General features: G+C 37.7%; 3 protein-coding genes across 3 annotated transcripts in view; 1 reads left to right on the forward strand and 2 right to left on the reverse strand.

Annotated features, from left to right (window-relative positions):
• naa35 (N-alpha-acetyltransferase 35, NatC auxiliary subunit) overlaps positions 1-15,729 on the reverse strand; it is a 287,987-nt gene that overhangs the window by 74,311 nt on the left and 197,947 nt on the right. The gene's annotated exons all lie outside the window — the stretch shown is intronic.
• The window catches only part of ntrk2a (neurotrophic tyrosine kinase, receptor, type 2a), a 50,488-nt gene continuing 34,994 nt past the window's right edge, over positions 236-15,729 (reverse strand). The window contains exons 12-17 of the mRNA XM_077223783.1: positions 13,523-13,711; positions 8,830-8,960; positions 8,567-8,739; positions 7,987-8,227; positions 4,653-4,811; positions 236-3,293 (exon numbers count right to left, since the gene is read on the reverse strand). Coding sequence (XP_077079898.1) covers positions 3,108-3,293; positions 4,653-4,811; positions 7,987-8,227; positions 8,567-8,739; positions 8,830-8,960; positions 13,523-13,711 — 1,079 coding nt within the window. The 3' untranslated portion in view covers positions 236-3,107. The remainder of the gene's footprint in view (positions 3,294-4,652; positions 4,812-7,986; positions 8,228-8,566; positions 8,740-8,829; positions 8,961-13,522; positions 13,712-15,729) is intronic.
• hnrnpk (heterogeneous nuclear ribonucleoprotein K) overlaps positions 4,190-15,729 on the forward strand; it is a 66,510-nt gene continuing 54,970 nt past the window's right edge. Inside the window, exon 1 of the mRNA XM_077223823.1 lies at positions 4,190-4,199. The gene's annotated coding sequence lies outside the window, so the exon portion shown is untranslated. The remainder of the gene's footprint in view (positions 4,200-15,729) is intronic.

The following is a 15,729-nucleotide window of genomic DNA, read 5'->3' on the forward strand; positions in this document are numbered from 1 at the left end:
AATTGTTTTTAACTTGCTCTGGTCTCCATCATGCTTCTGTATGAGGTAAAATTTCAGGCTGACAGCCAGTAAGACATAAAAAAACATGGCTGTCAATAAAGCATTTTAGTGCCTGTAGGTCAATACGTTCGGCCAATGTTGTCAAAGCACTCTGTATGAACCTCTATTGACCCACCTATAAACATGGACCTACGCATAACTCACTGTCACAATAACACACTCCACACACACACGATGAGGTAAGACATTACACTTTTATTAAATACAATGGCGGACAACTTGACTTGTCCATATACCTCAGAGAAAGCATACAGACAAGGACGTTTGATTGTACTTTTGTAGATGAGTGTTTAATTGTATAACACACTACAAAATACTTTGCAGAAATCTTCTTTCCAGGTGTAAGTAGGCATGTATTTAAAAGTATCAAGAAAAGTATACTAGGTGGGAAGTCTCTTAAGAATGTTTGATTCAAAGTCAACATGAAACAGCCTTTGCAAATCATTTTACTTCCGTAAATTGGTGACTGGTGAAAAGGAAAGATGTTTCAGACTAGGAAAGTGTTCGAAAGTAAAGTAGATCAATGTTGCTGTCATGTTGACTTTAACACTTGTCAGGTGGTTTAATTGTGGACAGTAGTTTAGCTTATAGACATTCTGAAACATCAGAAGAAGTTCTGTACATGTAGAAGACAGTATTTGATATGCAGTCACAGTTCATTGTTCTGTCGCAGACTAATCTAAACCACTTAAACTCCTCATCCATAATGATATCTTTGAACAACCTCATGAAAACCTCATGAAAATAAGAAGTTGCATTGTGGTATTATTTTCTTGACAATTAAGCAGATTTTTCTACATTTCCATTTGTATATATATATAACATAAGAAAAAAAATCATAGCCATCACAGTAATGCGAAAAAAGTAATGACATTTCAATAGTTTGTTGTACTGTAAGGTAGTTTGTTGTACTGTAAAAAAAATGCTAAGTTAAAAACATTAAAAACATTGTTCTTCAGTAAAAAATGAAATTACTTCATTACAGAAATTCAACATAAAAAATACATCGTGTTAATTAGAATTTGAGAACATTTTCTTAATGTTCATGAAAAATAGTCACAATCCAAAGTTAAGCTTCATTGCTTTTGCAGTCTTTTAATGTGGTTTTCTTAATGTTCACCCCAAAATATGTAATCTTTCTATATATGTTTCATCAATACATCCCAATCCACAACCCTTGAACTCTCAACCAAATATCAAAAAAATATAATATCAATAATTACTATTTTTACATAAATAAAATAATTTACAAACACAAAAGTGCTACACATTTAGTACAAAATAAATAAAATATAAAATTATAAGTTACATCTCTTCAAGATTATTCCAAAAAAGTAATTAACTCCAAACTTGTGTAAACTATTTTTGGGATTTTACTTTTGAGTACAGTGTGCTAAGTCTTCTATGGGAGATTGACAGTGCAATAATCAACACAAAAAAGGATGCTTTGATAGGATCTCTACAGTGATAAATAGATATAATCATGTATGTATGATAAAAGGAAGAAGAAATGCGGGTTTTAGTGAGGTGACTCAAGTTTATCTCTCTTTAACATTATTTTCCTCCCCACGTCTCATTCTCTCCATCCTGTCCCCTCCCGTCTCTCCTCTTCTCCCCATTGATAGCGTATGAGCCTAGAGGGAGTTGCTGCTAATAGGAGACATTTTTCCTGTAATGAAATATATATTACACTATAGCAGTTGTACGACCCGAGGCTTGAGTACTACATTAGTACTTCAACTCAGTAGTAAAACATTGCGAATGAGAAAGACAGAAAGAAAGGTCGTAAATTAGCCCACACCATCATAATCGGCCACTCTGTATAATTAAGCTCCTGTGAGAAATGCAAGCTGATGGTATTGAGGCATGGCCTCGTCTCAAATGACTCCATGGTGCATGTCGTGTAGAGACCTGAAGACTATGGCCGTTAATTTGGTCGAGGGCACAGTGGCGGAAAACAGACACGCTGGTTGTGACATCACAAAATGGTGAAGGCTTAGCTTATGAATATTAATAAGGTTATGCACAAATAATTTATTGTGACCTTATAAATATGAAGCTTCGATCTGGAAAGTAGGTCAGTAGTAGAGCTTTTCTGCAAGTTAAAACTGAAATGTGAAAAATGACAGTGATTAAAAATGTCCAAAAATCATACATCATAGCTAATTCCACCAATAGATCGCTATTCATACTAACAAAATATAAGCCCTGCTCGAAAACTGTAGATACATTCACTGCACTGGACATAAACCTGCTGCAAACTATTTCATAAAGTAGTGGGACAAAATCAGCAATGGCAAAAGTAGTGGGGACATGTCCCACTCTAAATAAAACCTATTTTCTCGACACATTTTAATGGGCTACTTGGCATTTCAGATTTGCTCGGCTGCATCAACATCCTGTCAGCGTCCAGAAGCATTTAATTAGAGTCGCTCAACTGTGAAACTACTTCGGTAACACCCAGTTTTATAAACACACATGTATACGTATAGATATAGTTGCAGTTTGTCACTGTTAATCACCATGCTAGTTTCAATTTCTGTGCTTTGTATCGGATGTATGACACAACAGGTGGGAGCTGAGAGGACCAAATCTGTGCAGAGCGCAAAAGAGTTGTTTATTTCTCCTCTCATTTGTGTTTGGTCATTGTTCGGAGCTGCTATTTCCTCTTTGTTAAGATGGACACCCTTCCTCAAGTCCCGAATCCATTTATTCACTGAACTGGAATTTGCAGTTGTGAACTTGGTCCAGAAGTTGAGGATGGTCAACCATTGGGATCTTGATCACCGTAAGTAAAACTAACGTCACTTGAGTACGGCTCTTTCCATTCAATCCATTTCTGTTCAGAAATACATAATTCATAGTCATTGGACACAATCCTGTTGCCAATGTATGTAGACGTTTACATTGAGAAGAGGAGCAGTCGATGAGGAGGAGGGCAAGGGAGGAGGTGTTAAAGCTGTAGAAGAAAGACATTTCGGGTGGGATAGAAGAGGAGGGGCAATTTCAGGGATCCACTCGCAATCCCAAATGCGGCACATGCTCTCTTATCCCAGGATGTCCAGATAAACTGGTGATGCCTTGGCCAAGTTGAGGAGCAGGTTATTGATCTCTTTAATGTAGAGTCGGGTGTGGGGTTCTCTCTGCCAGCATCCCAGCATCAAGTCATACACCTCCTTTGGACAGGTCCGGGGTCGCTGGAGTACACGACCTTGGGTGATACACTCAATCACCTAAAAAAGAGCAAGGATTGAAAGGTCAAACAAATTAAATGTCCAGAAATGTATGAGTCAAACTGCTATAAACGTAGAAAAGGATTGTTTATTAAGGTAAACCACCATCCAAGGAGTGATAGAATTTGAATATATAGCATTTTGAAGTTTATATAGTGTAGCCTTATGTGTTTGAGTACTTCAATTCTGAGGTTTGAAGGGGTGTAGGCCTTACTCAGGTCATTGCTAGGGTATTCAGGTTAGGTGCGAATTTGTTCTAAGTAGATGTCCAATTTGTTCCAATGTCCTAAAGAGTTTAGCTCCAGCTTGTCCCGACACACATCTGCCTGGAAGTTTCTATCAATCCTGAAGACCTTGACTATTTGATTAAGGTGTGTTTAATTGAGGTTGGAGCCAAACTATAGGATAGTGACACCACTGTATTCTGGGTGTTCTCTAGGGCACAGCTTCCCAAGCCTGCTCCAGGGAGCACATTTATATGATAATATTGTAATTTATATGAGCTACATGGGAACTCAAGGCATCCAGCAGACGGTCGGTTTAGCAAGTCTGTCTGCTTTCTGACCTGGGCCCCGGATAGTCAAGCACTTACACTAAGAAGAAGCAGGTCAGGTCTACCCCAAAAAGTCTGAATCCTATGCCTTTCTGTGAACACCACTTAGAACTGGGGTTTTCAATCCTGTTCCGGAGGATCCCAAGCACTGCACATTTTGTATGTCTCTGTCATCTAACACACCAGATTCCTCTCATCAGCTCATTAGAAGAGACTACAAGACCTGAAGTGGGTGTGACAGATAATGGCAGTTTTGGGGATCCTCCGGGGAAGGTTTGAAAACCCTCGACTTAGACATCAAGCCATTGGGAAGAGTTAAAAAAGGTCTACTGTTGGTGTGCCTTCAGGAACAGGTTAGGGAAACCCTGCCTCAGGGTCTTCTAGTTGGTTGTTAATGTTGTCTAGATGCTTGCTATAGTGTTCATTGCATTTGATAATGTGTTCAAAGAAGCTGCTAGGGTGTTCTGGGTGATCTCTAAGGCAGAGGTAGGCAACCTTTCTCCAGGAGCGGGGTCGGCTACCCCTTGCTCTAGCTTCTTCAGGTTGGTGACTAATGTGTTCAAGGTGATTGCTATGGTGTTCTGGGTGGTTTCTGGGGCATTGGTTACTCATTAGAACCGTACAAAACATCCAAAATTTGCAAAGCAGTAATACTACACTTATCAAGTAGCAGATTAGTTGGATCAATTTTTTTGCTCATTTCTTTAAAAAATATAAAGGAACAAGTGCTGGAGAGGGGGCCTGCCCCCCAAAAAGGCATTTCATTGCATGGCGATCACATGGATGTGTATGATATGCATCAATACCTCATTATTTGACAGTTGGTACCAGGGCTGTTTCCCATAGGTAAAGATCTCCCACAGCACCACTCCCAGACTCCAGACATCACTCTCCGTGGTGAATTTCCTGTACATGATGCTTTCTGGTGGCATCCAGCGAATTGGCAGCATGGTATGACCTCCAACCTAGACATGTGAAACAGTAAATACACACTGAGTCATCCGACATATTGAGTCATGGTGCTGATGTAGGTGACGCGAGTTTGAATCTGTCGAATCAATAAAAGTTGTAATGGACAATGTAATTAATTACAAAAATAGAATGGCACTGAAACTTAGAATATATGTTGGACTGTGGTTTGACATTAAGATAACCAGGTGTGATCAAATCGATAAAAACAGAAGATATATACTGTAAATTCAAGCTACTCTAACAAAACTCCCTGCATTTGCTAATGCAAATTGCTAATGCATGCGCTAATGGATAAGATCCTTACAGACTTAAGAGTAGGCAGTGGATACTAGTTTGTTGCCATTGGAGCATTGTTCAATCCAAAAACCTCTCTGGCAAATGCTGACAGTATTTCTAGTACAGGACCTCAGATGGTGCCGTAAGTTGCGCCTCTCAGGATTTGGATGCTGTAAGCTTGGGGAGTTGGTCTGGCCTGGAGCTCAACCCCAAAACCAATCATTTCATTTATTAGCTTTCTCCATAATGCGCTGCCTCTGAAATATTAATTATGAGATTGTGGTCCAGTATGTGGATTAGTCTCAGATTAATTGGTTTAACATACTGGACTCATCAAATATTAAGGTCAAAAGCTTTCAGGCTTTTTCACTGGTCCCATAGTGGATCTACAGACTGGAAGGGTCACTTAAAAAGAGGTCTACAGCACTAGCACTATTAGAAACCTTTTTCCTCTGCAATCAAACACACACACACACACACACACACACACACGCATGCACGCACACACAACAACATCCTGCTAAAAAGCTTAGACCAGTTTGCACCAGTTTAAAATCCAAGGTTCTTTTAATTGGTTTTAGGTGGGCATTTACTGGCAAAGCTGGTTAATTTTGCAGGTCATATGATGTTTTTGCTCACACTGTCAAATAGCCTGTTAAAGTGCCTCGGTTTATGAGTATGTACAAAGGATCAAAAGCTGTTGGTTTCAGTAGGGTACTTTTTTTTCATACTGCATTTAAATTTTTTTATAAAAAAAAAAAAAAAAAAAAAAATATATATATATATATATATATATATAATATATATATAATTATATATATATATATATAATTATTATATATTTCTTTTACCTTTTTGGATTTTTTGTTCAATAAGGTGACCACTTTTTTTCCTAAAAAGGAGGTGTTTGTTTAGGTTACGTTATTAATAATAATAATAATAATAATAATAATAATAATAACAATAATAATAATAGAACTGAATGACTATTAAAATATTACACTTTACTGAGATGACATGAAAGCTGTTCACACACATTTTCTTGACAACATAATCTTTGTTTACTGTATGTTTCTAAGAGGGATTGGTGACATCAGCCAAATGTGTAGTCAGTTTATGTGTAGAGAGACAGCAAGTTATAACATTTGAATGAAAGATTAAAAATACATGTTTTTATCTTTGGTATAATATGTAGTGATGAATGGTGCACAATATGAGACAATTAACTCTCTATTAAAGAATTGAATGAAGACAAAGGCAATGGGTTGACTATGAGGATTCTCAACTAAAGCTTTTGTATATAGGTTATAATGCACAAATGTGGCTTCATAAGAAGTTCTATGGTTACACAACATGCTTTCACAACTTCAAATCCACCCATCAGCCTCTGCCTGACCAGCTGTTTCTATGGAAACTGATGTTCTATAGGCCTAATCAATGGTGTACACACAGTGCGCACACACACAAATCTACTGACCTGCATTTGAATCTCAATGGAGACTAGTATAATGGAGATGTGTCATGATATTCATCAGTATTCAGAGACAAATGAACTTGAATGAACTTGTTGGCACAGTTGTCAATGAAGAGAGTTTTCTAATAGCACATCTCTGCATTTATAAACATCATTCAACCCATTTCAAACACTGGACAGATGATTCACACTGAATACATGATTGGAGCACAATAGAAGAACATCATGCTATCAAATAATAAATTAAGTAGTCTGTCTCTCTTCAAATCTTTATTTACCAAAGTGTAAGTTTTGGTTTATTCATATTTCTTTATCTTTTCATTTGTTTTTTAGTCTTTTCCCCCTAACTTCTACCTCCTACCCCTCTCCTTCTCGGTAGGCCCTCATGCTGAATTTGGGGGGGAATACTAATGAGAGATCTTTAATGACTTTTTCAGTTTCTGTCTTATGGCGCAAGCGCTCTATTCTTTTTCTTTGCTGTTGCCATAGTGACCCCTCTTTCCTGTTCCCACGCCACCTTCCTCTCTGACTCCTAATCTGGGAGAGACTAACTGACGGGAGTGAATCAACACACAGACACACAGACACACACACACACACACACACATACACACACACACACACACACACACACACACACACACACACACACACACACACACTGAAATTCTGCTGACTTCATACAGGAGGAGAGCCAGTGGGGTCAAGGTGTTCGAATATCTAGTATTCAGTGATCTGTATAGCAAAAAACATGAGAAGCATATTGATTTATACATATACTGGGAAAAGGATTTGAATATCGCCTTTAAGTGTCCTTGTAAAGTCAGCATTAATTTCCAACTAATGAATCTGAAACAGAATAGAAGGTAATGCATCTCGATCTCTAATAAATAGGAATGTGAATACTGATATAATCTGACCTAATATATATACACACACGCACATTTAGTTTTAAATTAAATTATATACTTTTTTTTCTTTAAGTTGACTACTTTTTTTCCTAACGGAGGTGATCGTTCCGGTTACATGTAAATAATATTAATAATAATAGCACTGAAAAACTATCAATATATTACACATTACTAAAATTACATCAAAGCTGTTTACACAGACACACACACACACACACACACACACACACACACACACACACACACACACACACACACACACACACATATATATATACACATGAGGAAATCCGGATGCCTAAACGCCATTGCATTAGATATCAAAATAGCAATTAAACATGACTTTATTTGTATTTTTTAAATACAACACACTAACACCACAACATCTAACCTTGTTACAAACATAATTATGTAATATTGATTTTAATAATGTCAACAAATTAGAATTAGAATTTATATTTATAATTAATTTGAAAAAGCACAGACAAACTATAAAGCAAATCTTACCCGATAGTAATCTGTACTGTAGACATCTCTGGACATTCCAAAGTCTCCGATCTTCACCAGGAGATTCTCCCCGACTAGGCAATTTCGTGTGGCCAGGTCTCTGTGAACAAAGTGCTGGGAAGCCAGATACACCATGCCTGCGGCGATCTGCTGCGCGATATGAAGCATCTGAGACTGAGTGAGCTCTGCCTGCTGCTGTACCTGTCCGTCAGCCATCAGAACTGCATCAGGACCATGAGCCCTGGGGCGGACAGAGAACGTAACAACATCAACCAGACCACAATTCAACAACACTCCTTTTAAACTCAGACATAAACTAAAACATTACATAATTGGCCATCAGCATCCTGATAGATCTTTTTGGATTTGTTTACCAACTAGAACACTTTCTTAACTAGCTTTAAAAAGCAGCAATGAAAGTCCTATGGTTTACTTTGTATTAGTGACAGATTTTCAATAGCTTCATGAAAAATGATGTGTAATTATTGGCTTACAAGGACAAAGCAATTAAAGAAAAGATGTGACTAAGCACTATTGGATTCCAATGCGAACACGCGCAGACACGTTCAGGAAGCTGTACCTGAGGAACTTGTTGAGGTCGCCATGCTTCATGTACTCGAACACCATAATAAGCGGATCGCTCTCCACACACACTCCGTAGAACGTAACGATGTGCTCGTGCTGCAGATTGGTCAACAACTCGGCTTCACGATGGAAGTCCTTCCTGGCGTTCTCGCTGGCCTCTTTCAATGTCTACAAACACAGAATGTGTACAAATACAATGAGTATACGGTACGTATAGTGATCAGTATGCTAACATCAACGCTAAATTAAACAGCCAACCTTGACAGCCACCAAGATCTTCTCCTGTTCTGCGGACAGGTTGTAGCATTCGGCCAGGAACACCTTCCCAAACGCTCCTTCTCCAAGTTCCCTCTTCAGTACAATGTTGTGCCTCTTAATGTGCTGAACAACTGTCGAAAGAACACAACACAATCACACATTAGTGCTACTTTTGCCTTTTTGCACTGCCCCGTCAACTCCGTAACCTTCAATCTCAAAATAGTATAATGGGATTGGAGCCAAACATGGTCCCCATTGTGACCTTGGGGATCGAGATTGTGGATCACAGGATGAAGATTTAAAAGCTGATGAAGACTGGAGACTCAAGGGGCGTTTAAATCAGGAAACTTAAGGAACTAAGCAAAACTCTTAGAAATATGAAACTAACTGATAGTCTCAGTAACAGGAGAATCAGGAACATTCTCTCAAACAGGAAACATTAACAAGGTCTTCAGTACAGGTCATTCAGGGATGGATGATACAAAATGCAATGATCTGTCAACATATGTATTTCCATACCTCCACGCACCTGTTCACGCAGCCATCACACATCATGAGTGCGTTCAGTAAGGCTGTGCAGAGTTATATACAGACAGTCACACTCCTTTTATAGTTTCTCTTGAACCAAAACAACGAGCTTGTGCTGCGTCCCCGTCATGTCAATGGTTAACTATGATATGGCAACCCGTGACGTTCTACCCCGACCAGCTCACATCCTCAGACTCGGATTTATGCGTTTCTATGTCAACACTATCAACACCAAAATAAATCTGCAGCAGTCAGGTGGTACAGGTCAGTTGTTTATTTTCATTATTTTTGTAATGTTATGTACTTTGAGACATGAGGTAATTTAACACCATCTCTCGTGAAGCTTTGCAGACTCTGCTGTGCGCGTTCATGTGTTTTAAAGGATGCGTGGCTTTGGAGACACTCTGAAGGGACGGTGGGATCTTATGCTATTGCTAGCCTCTCTGAAATTGCCTACTCTACCTTTAAGACAGTTCAGAGGACTGGATATTTAATAAAAACAGAATGAGTAATCCAAAATGGATAATCCCACCTGGCAGAGTTCACAAAAAATAGCTTGATGGTCAGATGTTCTGTAATGTAAATCTTAGAGAATGATAGTTAAAGGATCTAAGTGATTCTTTATTCAAGGAAGTACACAAAGATAGAAAGATTGAGAACAAGTAATTCAAGAAAGACAATAAATCAGACCTTTTCAAACATAACATACAAACAAAGACACTTTTTTTTATAGATTTGACATAAATCCAAAAGTTAAGGCAAACCTGAAATGAACCAAACTCATGAAACTGAACCAGAATACGTAATAAATGGTAATAACACAATAATAATAAGACTAGTGCCATTATGTTAGCTAGGCAGATCCTTGAATATGCTTGTGTTAGTAAGATGCTAATATACATAAAGTATACCTCTTTATAGTGTATACTAAAGTCTATTATCTGAAGCTTATCAACATCAAGATCAACTAATTGAAGAAGCTAACTCTTTTGTTTGGAATCTGGACGTGATGATTATGTAGGATTGGTGTTGTCAGCATTATGGCTACTATGCAACTGGATGGAAGTGATCTGTTAAGTATAGACACCCTGACCAATGTTAGTGCTTCATTCATGGTAACTTGAGCAATTTCAGATGAGTGACAAGCCTGTTAGGTAGGCATAAGTAGGTTATTCTTGTGAGAACCTATGGAAATATTATATTGTTTAGAGGTTGCTATTTAAAGCATTGGAGACATAAATGGTGTGTCTCCTTAATCAAACACACCTGGTTTAACTCATCTTGTTGGAGACTCCACAAATTAAACGATGGAAATACTGTCATCATTCACTTGAAATTTACGTGGTAATTCACTCTGATCAAATCAAATAATTGATTAACAAAACATAGCTCAAATCATATATGTTGAGATGTCAAAAGTGATCGCAATGGTTCTGAAGACTTGGATTAAACTGCTGGAGTATGTCCCTATTTGTGCTTGGACCCCATTGACTTTCATCATACGGACAAAAACTGCTGAAACATTCTTTAAAATATCTATATCTATGTGTGTGTGTGTGTGTGTGTGTGTGTGTGTGTGTGTGTGTGTGTGTGTGTGTGTGTGTGTGTGTGTGTGTGTGTGTGTGTGTGTGTGTGTGTGTGTGTGTGTGTGTGTGTGTGTGTGTGTGTTCTATATGTTCTATAGACATTCCAATGGCTACGTTTTTTTAATAATTATTATTAAATAATGGGTTTCTAAGAGCTTTATTTATAATCAGACAAATGCAATTCCGGACATTCGACATAATTTAATAAAAGGTGTACTAGAGATTATTTCAAATTTGGTGGAAAAGAGACCTTTCTTATCCCAGATGTCCCTTAAGAGAGTGAGGACAGTGCAGAGATAAGACGAGATTAATCAGCCGTTTAGTGTGCTGGAGGAGAGAGAGATAAAAACAGAGAGAGAGAAGATTCTGAACAGACACTGCACTCTTAGAGATTTATCCTTAATGTGATTAAGAAATGCTTTTGAAGAAAAACTAGCCAGTCAGCCGATTACATTAGCGAGAGCTAGATGATGAGGCTGCATCGATCTACAGTAACTCACTGTACAACATAACCCTATATTAAAAGTAACCAGAGTGGGAAGGAAAGGACACAGAGAGCGTAAAAAAATGAGAGAGGCAAGTGATGAGGGTTATAAAATAAATATTTAAGATGCTGTGTGATTGTGTATGCAGATGCACAGTCATATAAACCTGGATAGTTCACCCAAAAAATTTTAATTCTGTCGTTAATTACTCACCCTCATGTCGTTCCAAACCTTTCTTGACTTTCGTTCATCTTCAGAACACAAATTAAGATCTTTTTGATTAAAACCCGGAGTTTTCTGTCCCTCCATTGACAGCTATGCAACTACCACTTTGACGTTCAAAAAATTCATACAGAGATTAAAGAGATTTGTTAAACTAATCCAAATGTATTGAGCGGTTTAGTCCAAATTTTCTGAAGAGACACGATCACTTCATATGATGAACAGATTGAATTTCGGCTTTTATTCACATATAAACCTTCATCAACTCACACATCAGTTGTGGTAAATGGAAGCTCAAGCATGTTCGTTTGACGTGCGGGAACCAATGGTTCAGTCTCGTGTTACGCATCACGTTTGAGCTTCAGCAATAACCAATGAGGTTTGTTCTCGCACATAAAACAGGTTCGGTTGAGCTTCTGTTTATGTTCGCTGATCAATGTTAATATGTGAATAAAAGCCTAAATGAAATATCTTCATCATATAAAGCGATCACGTCTCTTCAGAAAAATTGGACTAAACCACTCAATTCATATAGTTTTACGATCTCTTCATGAACTTTGAAGCGTCAAAGTGTTAGTTGCATAGCTGTCAATGGAAAGAAATCTCTCAGAATTAATCAAAAAGATCTTCATTTGTGTTCTGAAGATGAACAAAAGTCTTAAGGGTTTGGAACGACATGAGGGCGAGTAATTAATGACAGAATTTTAATTTCTGGGTGAACTATCCCTTTAAAGTCCCTGTAAAGGCAATTCTAAAAAAAATTCTAAACACGTTATAAATGTTAGAAATGTATTGCTAAAACATATTACAAAGACTGTTAACTGTGAAGTACTGAATTGTGGAGTTAGACCGTTAAACAGTTGTTTACCATTGCTGTGTTACGGATTTTTTGGGCGGGGCTAAAACGCGGCTCGATGACGCACTGGAGCCCCTGAGCTCCTGGACACGCCCCTACTTGATGACGCACTGGAACCACTGAGGCTGGCCCCTCCCCTAATTGCGAGTTACTGTCAGTACTATTAGTTACTACAGCTTACAGTTTGCTAGCTAGCTATGTCTTCGTCACGGAAATGTGTACTACCTGGATGCGATCACGTACAAAACAGATCAGTGTCCTTATTTAGATTTCCAAAAAACGATCACATTAGAAGAGGTGGATTAATTTTGTGAAGAACCACCCTGATGGAGAGCTGAGAATCACCGCCAAAACCTGCCTCTGTAGTGATCATTTTACACGGGATAGTTTTATAAACTTTCGTCGGAGACAACTGGGATTCACTGATAATCCGCTGTTGTGTTACTGGTGAATGGGGCCGAACGACTCAATTATGTATTGCCTTTAATTTAGTCTACAGTTCATTTCCCTTTTAATATTACATTCTGTTATTAGATTAGTATGTTATTAGTTATTATTATTAGTTAACACTATTAGAGTATTAGTACACTATAGTTTTAGTAGTATACTACTATTAGTAGTATTAAACTTTATTTTGATGCTCCCTAACAGACATTCTACTGACTATAAGTAACTTTACAACTACATTTCAACTTATTGTACTAACCCGAACACTAACCTAACAGTCTACTAATACTCTAAGGGAATAATAATCATTCCCTGAATAATGAGAGTTAGTTGACATCTAGTTGCAAAGTTGCTTACATTTAGTAGAATGTCTAAAGTGGACCATCGAAATGAAGTTTAAACCATATATAATGTTGGGGGGGAATGTACTTATTTGAAATGGTCTCATTGCAAAAAAAATCCTGACAGATTATTCATATTGTTAAATTTTTGTAGTCATTGGGCTAACATTGTTTCAGGTTGGCAAGACACAAATGAAAAAGCAAAGACAGACAGACAGGTGAACTCACAGGTGTCAGATTTGAGCAGACTGCTGGTGCTGCGGAAGTACTGCGGGTTCTCTATGACGGGAATCTTGGTCATGCCGATGATGACGGCGTCCGCGTTCATGTCAGAGGACGAGGGTGTGTTAGAGCCATTGGACACATGATGAAGAGGGCTGGCAGAGTCATCATCATTACTGATGACTGAGGAAGGACCTGTGTCAAAGACAAAGATTTGCACTCAGAACCAAAACATTTCTTTCCTGGCAAGAGTATACTTGCTATTAAAATTTAATTTTTATTGGCATCAGAATTACCTTTTTTTTTCTGCCACCATACACTTTTGCAAGAGAAGTTTATTATTCTGTGCCACAATAAACATCACTTGATTGAATGTTCCAACAAAATTGAACAAAAAACGATCAATAAAAACATCAGAAATGTTTAACTAAAAAACATCACAGCAAGGTCTCTCAGGGACAGCAAGCCCATTTGAAAAGATTGACACTGTTCCAGTTTAAAGTCAAACGTTTTGGCAGAACCGGAAAGGAAAAATGTAATACATGGAGGAAAAAAACAGTGGGGGGCTTCCTGTCTGACAGGATATTTGTATGTATAGTAGGGTCCAAAACTCTGAGACCACAATGGAAATGTGGGACTTGTTTTTTCATTACAATCTGGAAATAAACAGAATGGAAGGATTCTGAAAAAATATGTAAAATTTATAATATAAAATTTATATAAAATATTAAAATTCTGCTCTATTTCTTGGTCACTAATTAAATCTGGGACACTGACATCCTGTGACTCTTTGTACAGATGGTCAGATGTTCTTAATTTAACTGAAGCACAAGATGCTCTTTGATTCATTCTGAAATTATGTTGGAAAACATGATCATCATGACCAACACAAACTTCTGGATTTTATTTATTCATTGACATACACTGAATATAAAATATTTAAAATGCTGTGTTATGTCCTGGTCACTAATCACGTAATTTGAAACATTGATATCATGCTGACTCTTTTTTTGTTTTGTTCAGACCGTCACACAATGATGTTTGAATCATTCTCAAATCATTCTGGAGAAAAAGATCATCAGGTTATATACAAACTTGTATAAAAGTTCATGTGGCTCAAATTCTGTTGTTAAAGCAAAAGGGGAACATAACTAATTCCAAGATTAATAAATACTACAGACAAGAACCCCAAAATCACAGTGTTCAGCAGTCATGATACTCAATCAGTGTCTGAAATCAGTTTTCTGTTGAAATTGGAATAAAACACAAGGAACCAACTAAAAGAAATTAATAGTGCACATGTAAACATCTTCATGAGCCAAGAAAACCAAAATGTTTCAACAGAAATACCATCAAGGGTATAATTGTTTTATTTCCATGAGGTTAACAACGTTTAGCAATGCATCTATCATGAACTAACTATTCCCAGGAAAAGATACTTTGCGAAAAATAATTTTAGCTGGAAATACAGTTTTAAAGTTGACCTATTATGACCTTTTATAAAGTCTTGATTTTGTTTTTGGGGTCTACTAGAATTTTCTACTAGAGTTTTCATGCATGAATATTCAAAAACACATTATTTTCACATATTTTACATTATTACAGCACCTCTTTCCCCAGTCCTTCAGTAACTCTGGGCTTTGTTTCCCAAAAGTATCGTAAGCTAAGTTGATCGCAGAGACCATCGGTGACAATGGTTCTACGATCTACTCATGGGCTTATAATGCTTTTGGGGAATGCAGTTCCTGTCTCTATGAAGCCCCTCCTTCCGAAAAGCGCAATGTGCTCTGATTGGTCGGCTGGACCAGTGTGTTATGATTAGTCAAGCGCTTTGAGCATGTATACATTTACATTTACATTTATTCATTTAGCTGACGCTTTTATCCAAAGCGACTTACAATTGCTATATTTCAGAGGTCGCACGCCTCTGGAGCAACTAGGGGTTAAGTGTCTTGCTCAGGGACACATTGGTGTCTCACAGTGGATTCGAACCTGGGTCTCTCACACCAAAGGCATGTGTCTTATCCACTGCGCCATCACCACCCTATGTATGGGAAATGTCACGCCACTTACCATAACCGTGAGTTTCAACACACTACTAACTGAACTCAACCAGGCCCCGCCCCTTTATTCTGCATATGCCTTAGGCATTAATTATTTAAACAAGGAATATTTTGACGTGTTCGTTATCGGAAGAAACTCAAGACTTATCT

The sequence above is a fragment of the Siphateles boraxobius genome, unplaced genomic scaffold (assembly GCF_051911475.1).
Source record: "Siphateles boraxobius isolate OS27281-9 unplaced genomic scaffold, OSU_SipBor_1 9, whole genome shotgun sequence".
NCBI lineage: Eukaryota > Metazoa > Chordata > Actinopteri > Cypriniformes > Leuciscidae > Siphateles > Siphateles boraxobius.